General features: G+C 46.9%; 1 protein-coding gene across 1 annotated transcript; it reads left to right on the top strand.

The window, feature by feature from the left end:
- The first annotated feature begins 4831 nt into the window (after positions 1 to 4831).
- Positions 4832 to 5704, top strand: LOC121140522 (oxytocin-neurophysin 1-like). Its single transcript, XM_040746293.1, has 3 exons — positions 4832 to 5019; positions 5270 to 5471; positions 5555 to 5704. Exons 1-3 carry the CDS (start codon positions 4900 to 4902, stop codon positions 5611 to 5613), a joined length of 381 nt encoding a protein of 126 aa, XP_040602227.1. The 5' UTR covers positions 4832 to 4899; the 3' UTR covers positions 5614 to 5704.
- Positions 5705 to 8871: the final 3167 nt, after the last annotated feature.

The raw sequence follows: 8871 nt of genomic DNA, 5'->3' as shown, positions 1-8871 counted from the left end.
AATACTGGCAAATCAGATCCAAGAACACATCAGAAAACTCATCCACCATGACCAAGTAGGCTTTATTATAGGGATGCAGGGATGGTTCAAGTCCTTTGTCAATAAAGCACTGTTGAGCCAACAGGAATCTTGATAGGTAGGACTAGGAGTCCAGGAGGATTCTGGGAAGGAGAAACACAAAGAGATTCAACATGTAACCGCCATGGGGTAGGAAGCCCAGAACTATTCTCCAGTAAGAGACATACTTAGATTAACAATTATGGGGTAATTACTTAAAGCAGAGCTAGCCAGTAAGAGACAAGCAAGGCCAACAGCTTCATAACTAATATAGCCTCCTGTGTGTTTATTTGGGACTGATGCGGCTCTAGAACCAGGCTGGCGGGAAGGCTTTGCTCAAGGAAAAAGCTTCTCTTTACACACCATGACCAAGTAGGCTTCATTATAGGGATGCAGGGATGGTTCAACATATGAAAATCCGTCAATGAAGTCTACCATATAAACAAGCTGAGAATCAAAAATCACATGGTCACCTCACTAGATGCTAAAAAAGCCTTTGACAAAGTCCAACACCCCTTCATGATAAAGGTCTTGGAGAGATCCAGAATAACAGGCACTTACCTTAACATAAAAAAAGCAATATAAAGCAAACTAACAGCCAACATCACACTAAATGGCCAGAAACTCAGCACGATTCCTCCAAAATCAGGAACAAGATAAGGCTGTCCACTCTCTCCATACCTCTTCAATATTGTCCTTGAAGTTCTAGCTAGAGCAATACAACAACAAAAAGAGATCAAGGGGATACAAATTGGAAAGGAAGAGGTCAAACATTCACTATTTGCATAATATATGATACTTTACATAAGTGACCCAAAAAAACTCTACTAGGGAACTCCTGAAGCTGATAAATACCTTCAACAAAGTGGCAGAATACAAGATCAACTCAAGAAAATCAGTAGCCCTACTATATACAGACGATAAAAGGGCTGAAAAAGAAATCAGAGAAAGATCACCCTTTACAATAGCCACAAACAACATAAAATACCTTGGGGTAACGCTAACCAAATAGGTGAAAGACCTGTATAGCAAGAACTATGAGTTTTTAAAGAAAGAAATTAAAGAAGACACCAGAAAATGGAAAGATCTCCCATGCTCTTCTATAGGCAGGACCAAAATAGAAAAAATGGCTATCTTACCGAAAGCAATATACAGATTTAATGCAATCCCCATTAGAATCCCAGTACAATTCTTCACAGACTTTGAAAGAACAATTCTCAACTTTATATGGAAAACAAAAGACCCAGGAGAGCCAACACAACCCTGTTTAACAAGGCAACATCTGGAGGCATCATCATCCCTGAGTTCAAGCTGTATTACAGAGCTATAGTCCTAAAAACAGTTTGGTACTGGCACAAAAATAGACAGATAGACCAACGGAATCTAATTGAATACCCTGACATTAATCCATACACGTATGAAAGCTAAATTTTGACAAAGAAACTAAAAATATACAATGGAAAAAAGACAGCATCTTCAACAAATGGTGCTTGCATAACTGGATATTGGCATGCAGAAGACTGCAGATAGATCCATGTATTTGCCATGCACAAAATTTAAATCGAAATGGATCAAAGACCTCAACATAAAACTAACCACATTGAACCGTTAGAAGAAAATGTGGGAGGCAACATTGAATGAATTGGTACAGGAGAACGCTTCCTGAAGACAACTCTAGTAGCACAGTCACTAAGATTGACAATCAATAAGTGGGACCTTCTGAAACTGAGAAGCTTCTGTAAGGCAAAGGCACAGTCAGCAAGACAAAACGGCAACCCACAGATTGTGAAAAGATATTCACCAACCCCACATCTGATAGAGGACTGATCTTCAAAATTTACAAGGAACTCAAGAAGCAAGTCTCCAAAACACCAAAGGATCCAATCAAAAAGTGGGGTACAGAACTAGAGAATTTTCAGTAGAGGAGGCTAAAATGGCCGAGGGACACTTCAGAAAGTGCTCAACATCCCTAGCCATCCAGGAAATGTAAATCAAAACAACTCTGTGATACTGTCTTACTCTTTTCAGAATGGCTAAAATAAAAAACTCCAATGACAGATTATGCTGGAGAGGAAGTGGAGAAAGGGGAACACTCCTCCACTGCTGGTGGAAGTGCTGACTTGTACAAACACTTTGGAAATCAGTATGGAGATTCCTCAGGAAAATGGGAACAGACAACCACAAGACTCAGCAATTCCACTCTTAGGCATATACCCAAAAGATGCACATTCATACAAGGATGTTTGTTCCACTATGTTCATAGCAACATTATTTGTAATAGCCACAACCTGGAAACAACCTAGATGCCCTTCAACTGAAGAGTGGATAGAGAAAATGTGGTACATTTACACAATGGAGTACTATTCAGAGGGGGAAAAAAACAATGGAATCTTGAAATTTGCAGGCAAATGGATGGAACTAGGAGAAACCATCCTGAGTGTGGTAACCCAGTCACAAAAAGAAAAACATGATATGTACTCACTTTTGGATTTAAGACATGAATCAAGGGAGTGTCAGCATACAATCCCATTGCCAGAGAGTCTGGGAAACAGAACCTTCATCCAGCAACTGATGAAAACAGAGGCAGATGCCCACAGATAAACACTGAACTGAATTCCTGGAATCCAGTGTCAGAAAGGGAGAACTGATGGGCAAAGGACTTAAGACTGGGATGGTTTAACCCACAGAAACAGTTGACCTGAACAAGGAGATACACTTGAACCCCAGATTGATGGCTGACCCAGACCCCCTGAATGTGGGTATCAGTGAAGAGGCCTATGTAATCTATGAGGCCTTGGGTAGTATTTATCCCTGGAATACAAATAGACTTTGAGTGCCCATGCAGACCCTACCCTGGATGACATGACGCACTCCCAAGATCCACCATGGAGGACCTCACTCTACCTGGAGATTGGAGTGCAGATTGGGCGGAGGACTGGGAGACCTCCTGGGGAGGCATGGGGAGGAGGGAGGGAAAGGGAACTGTGATTGATATGTGAAACAAACTTTTTTCTAACTTAAATAAAGGAAAAAAAAGATTAACTTAAAAAAAATAGAGCACTGGCGGCTCTACCAAGGGATCTGAGTTCAATTTCCAGCAACCTAATGGGGGCTCACAACCATCTGTAATGATATCTAATGCTCTCTAATGGCCTGCAGGAATACATGCATGCATAACCCTGTATATATAATAAAAAATAAATCTTTAACAAAAAACAAAAACAAGGGTCTGGGCACTGCTTCCCCTTCCTATATACTGTTTGTATATACTGTGTTTTCTGTGAATGCATGTTCTCCCTACATGTATGGAATGCTCGGTGTGTGAGCCTGGAGGTCAGGGGAGGCATTGGCTGCACAGAAGTTGGAGTTAACAGACAGTTGTGAGCCACCTTGTGGGTGCTGTGACTCAAACCTGGGTCCTCTGCAAGAACAACTCTTAACACTCAGCCAACTCTCAGTCCAGAGTGGTAAGATTGTTAAGACTGGGGCCCAGTGGTGATCATCAGGTCATTGAGAGCCCTCCAAGGGAGCAGTGATTCTTTTTTGTCCCTCCTAGAGATCTTCATTTTCTTTGCCAGTCATGAAGTAAAGGAGTTGAGTCTTCCATGCTTCCTGCCATGATGTTTTTCCTTTTAAACTGGATGAGAAATTAAAACAGCACGGGAAACAGAGAGATGGCTCAGTGGTTAAAGGGAACCCTGCTCTTACAGAGGACTGAATTCTGTCCCCAGGCCCACAGCAGTGGACTCACAACACCCTCTAGCGACAGCTCCTGGGATCCAAAAGCCTCTTCCAGTCTCCAAGAAAAACTGCACACAAACATACACACAAATAAAAATAAACGTTAAAATGTAATGCAAAAACTATTCCCTAAATGTATTTATGTTGTCATTCTGGAGAAGACCCAAGGGCTCTCACACACAAGGCAAGCAGTCAGCTACTAACCTGCTTGCAAACTCCTTCCCATGCAGACTTCAGCAGAACTACAGCCCAAAGCTGACATGCAGAGAGAGGTGCCGGTGTTTGTGCCAACCTGGACAGGCCATTGTATGTAGCCACCTGGGAAGGGTACCACCTCAGGCCAGGTGATTCTCTGCAGCTAAGGCCACCTGATGGCCACACTCCAGCACTTGATGGCAAATGTTTCCTCAAACAGGAGTCTAGGCACCTGGAAGGGTGGTGAATAACTTTCATCTCAGAGCTGGGGAGGCACAGCCAGGTGGATCACTGAATCCAAGGCCAGCCTGGTCTACATAGAGAGTTTTAATACAGAGTTTTAAATACAAACCCAAGTTTCCTTCTGTTTTGTTGTGATTTTTCTTTCTTTCTTTTCTTTTGGTTTCTTTGTTGTGTTTTAGTTTGACCTCTATTGATGTTTTGTCTTACCTTCTATCTGGAAGAAGGAACGAACTACATTCAAGAGTTGAAGGAAGGTGTGATAATTTTCCCCAGCCAAGTTTCAGGGACAGGTAAGGACTCCCATGTCCACTCCCTCTACCCTGACACTGACATCTGTGAAAATAGCTCCAGGCTGGGCTGTGCTCCATCCCCCACCCATCTGTCCATCATGCTGTAACCCAGGCCACCCCTACAGGCTGCTTCCCTTTAGAGCTCCAGGCCATTAGCTGAGGCGGTGACCTTGACCTAGCCTGGACTGTTCAAATGAAGGGTCTGCCTCAAAACAGTGTGGGTTGAGTTGACCCGCAGTGACCTGCTGTGACCAGTCATGCAGTGTGCCTCTTAAGACAGTGCTCCACCAAGCCTTGCCCACACATAAAAAGGCCGGGCTGAGCTGGAGAAAACATCACCTCAGCTGAGTCGTAGACGCAGAGCACCAGCACCATGGGCTACCCCAGTCTTGCTTGCTGCCTGCTTTGCCTAGTGTCTCTGACCTCTGCCTGCTACATCCAGAACTGTCCCCTGGGCGGCAAGAGGGCTGTGCTGGACGTGGACATTCGCAAGGTGAGTCTCGCCCATCCGGTCCGGTTCCGGCAGCGCTAATGATCAGAGAAGACACCCACACTCAGAAACAGAGCATCATACACTCTTGCCAGCCCCACCCCAGCTCCCATGGGAACCCAGGGCATTGGGGAGGGTTAGGTGCCCCTTGACGCCCTCAAGGCAGACACAACACCTGAGCCCTGCCACAGTCCCAATACTGAACCATGCCCTGGTGAATGTGCACTGTGCCCAATTGCGTCCTTTCCCCCAGTGCCTTCCCTGCGGCCCCAATGGGAGAGGGAGATGCTTCGGGCCTAACATATGCTGCTCTGAGGAGCTGGGGTGCCTCATCAGCACCTTGGAGGCACTGCCCTGCCTGGAGGAGAACAGGCTGCCCACACCCTGCCAGTCAGGTTGGAAGCCCTGCAGGAACTCGGGCTACTGTGCCACCCAGGACTTGTGCTGCACTACAGGTGAGCAGGAGGGGGCTGGTAGGACTGCCCTGGAGGGACATTTCGGGTTCGAAGCTCAGGCCACTGACCCATGTTTCTTGCAGAGGATTGCTTCATGGATTCCACCTGCAACCGTCCTGGGTCTGCCTTCTCCAAGAGCTGAGCCCACTTGGCGATACCTTTAGAGTGCATCCCTCACTTCCCATGGCCATGGCCAGGAAGAGTGACAAATAAAACAGATTTCTTGGTTCAAACTTGACTGCTGTCTCATTGCCTGACAGGGGTGGGGGGAAACATGGGGATCCATGGGCCCTGACCATTCAGAGCAGGAACAGACCAACAGGCTGGGCTGCTGGGGGACAGAGGACATCACCACCCACCCTACAGGTTAGCCCCACTTTCCACTGCCTAATGGGGTGGGCCTGCGGCAGACTGCCCTAAGAGCAGCATTTGAAGGTCCCAAGAGCAATGGTGGACATCTGTGCAAAAGACAGGCTCAAAAATATACGTGAAAGAGGGACTGAATAAGAGGGAGTCAGACAGGCTGAGGAACTCATCCAGGCTCGTCCTGATCTAAGACTTCAGACACAACCTCAGGAGGTGAGGGGCAAGCCTGGCCTAGAAAGAAGGGGCTTGCAGGGAATGGTCAGTGCAGACCATAGGTTTCCCCAGAGCTGGATTCTCAACGGGCATCAAGGAGGCCACAGCTGGAAAAATCAAGAACCCACAGCTTCTCCTCTGCTGTCTTCAGGTGAGGCACCTGAGCTCAGGGGCCCTGCTTCTGCCTCTGCAGGACAGCATGGAATCTAAGAGCCTGTGGGCACAAATGACCGTAAACCTTAGACTCACAGGCAGACTGACAACCACCTTCTGTACTGCTCACCTGTTGCTGGATTAAAGCACCCCACACAAGCCTGCCTCACTCAGCTGCCTGTGTTCTCAGCGGTGATGGCAGAGAGCACATGCCCCTCCTCCACTCCCACTCAGGGGCAGCCGGTCACTGTCTGCTGGAGTTAAATGCCATGGCTTGTGTGGAGCCAGTGCTGGAGATCTTGTCCCACAGTGAAAAGCACTGGGCTCCACGCCATCACAGCAAGGAAAGAAACATACGAGCACTTCCTGTGGACCTCACACCCAGGAGAAGAACACACATGACCCCGTCACCACATGCGGGACTCACAGATGGGGAGGGAAAAAATACATGAAAGAGACTTCAAGATTGATTTCTTGTTCCTTATCTTGTTTTTATTTTCTGGGGCTGGGTTTTGAAGATTTTCTATATTTTGTATATTATGCATACTGTGTTCTGCCAGTGTGTATGCCTACATGTCAGGATGGGGCAGCTGACCTCATTATTGATGGTTGTGAGCCGCCGTATGGTTTCTGGGAAGTGAACTCAGAACCTCTGAATGAGCAGCCCTATCGTCTGTGTCCTGTCTCCAGCCTAGAATTTGATCAATTACGTTTCTTCATTTCTTTATTCTGTGTGGGGAAGACGGTGCACACATGCCACAGCCTGGATGTGGGAGTCAGAACACTTGGTGTCTGTTTGTTTAAGCCCCTTTGCTTCTGGAGGCTGCAGAGGGGAGACAAGCATGGACTGTGAACTCTACAAGTGCCCTTCAGTGGCTCTGTAGTTGGTAGGCGACTCCCTGAAACGGAGAGACAGAGAGGGAATAGGAAGTCCACTGGACAGAAATAATCCCTCTCCTAGAAGAAGAGGACACTGAGTCTTCGAGAAGCAGGTGAGGGAAAGTGGTGTTACAATTCTCCACCAGGACAGAGGAGTGGAATGAGGGATCTCAACCTCATCCTGAAGCTGCCTGTATACCAGGCCCAGGAACCCAATGCAGTGTCGTCAAGCCACAAGCCACTCCTTCCTCCTTCTCCTCTTTTTTGGTCTGGTATTTTCCTTGGCCTCAACCTACTGCAGCTCAGACCATGAAAGGGCCCCATAGGAAGGAGGCTGGGGTAGGAGTCTGCCTGGCCCCTGTACCACCTGGTTAAACACAGGCATGCAGAGAGACTTAACGGTGCTGAGACGGGGTTGACCTGGAGACTGGGTAGGGCACCATGACTCTGTCCTGGTGAGCCACCCTGTCAGGTCACTCAGACTGACCTCCATCTTCCACAGTTGCCCCTGAACTCAGAGCCTGTAGAACATCCCAGTTTTGGGGTCTTTAGCTTACTAGGCAGAAGCAAGTTTCATGTAACTGATCCATAAGTTAGTTACCTGCTGTGCTCCATCATGGGCATTGCTGACTGGGTCTGCTGGGTCCAATATCCAGAAAACAAAAAGGATACTCTGTTTGTCCTGGTAGTGATTTCTGTGACATGCCCACATCCTGATACAATGTCACTGGAGTAAACATCAGGTTTCACTGAATGATAAGACCTGGTTACCCAAAAGTGATTTGACTTAGGGAAGCTCTTTGAGTTCCAGGAATTGTAAACACACTGAGAGTACACATCCTATTCAGTTGTAGATCCTCAAGTAACATGTGCCTTCCAGCCAGTTGCTGGGAGTGTGAGTGTGTGTGGTGGCCAAAGGTCAGCCTAAGAGTCATTCCTCAGGACTCTCTCCCCTTGATCTGTTCTTTCAGTTTTTTTTATTTTGTTTTCTTCTGTTCTTTGAGGCAGGATCTTTCACTGGAAGGTGGGGCTCACTGGTTAGACTCCCTGTCCAGGTAGCCCCAGAGACTCCATGTGTGTCTGCTTGCCTGGCACTGGGAATAGACACACTGGCTGTCATGTTTGGCTTTTATGTGGTACCAGGAATCTAACCCTGACCTTCGTGATGACATTACGTGCACTTTAGTGATTGAGCTGTGTCCCCAACACCTGCTGCTGTCTTTTTACTGTCGTTGTCCTGAACTTAAATGCCATTGAAATGAGGTAAAGAATGCATTCAGAGTAAAGAATTTAGTTACTTTCCATAATTCTGAGGGATTTGGAATCCTCAAGAAGCTTCGGGGTCTGTGCAGCCTCTTTTTCCAGTGCAGAAGCAGGTGTTAAGGTACAAAGTAGAGGTGGCTTCCTGACTCAGATCCTGACAGCCATGGCCCCTCTCTCCCTGAAGGATCAGAACACAGTGAGGTCCTGCACTCAGATACCTCAGGTAAGCTGAGGGGACCATGTCCTGAGCAATTAGTATGAACGACCTCAAATTTATAGAAATAAAATATAAGCTTAAACAAGGAGACCACCCCACTAAAGAACTCAGAAAGTGAACAAAGGGCCTCATTCCAGGAACTGGCCAAACCACAGAATGGGATGTATGGTTTAGTAACCTTATTTGCAGAAGGGCTGTAAACCCACAAAAGGCCAAATTCCGGGCTGCTGACCACCTGTGACGAATTGACAGACCAGGGCGTCAGAGATGGGCAAACAGGATTCGTGGGAAATGATGAGATGATAACCA

This window comes from Mesocricetus auratus, unplaced genomic scaffold (assembly GCF_017639785.1).
Source record: "Mesocricetus auratus isolate SY011 unplaced genomic scaffold, BCM_Maur_2.0 Super-Scaffold_100004, whole genome shotgun sequence".
Taxonomy (NCBI): Eukaryota; Metazoa; Chordata; class Mammalia; order Rodentia; family Cricetidae; genus Mesocricetus; species Mesocricetus auratus.
The sequence above is the reverse complement of the archived record's forward strand: the minus strand, read 5'-3'. Positions and strand labels throughout refer to the sequence as shown.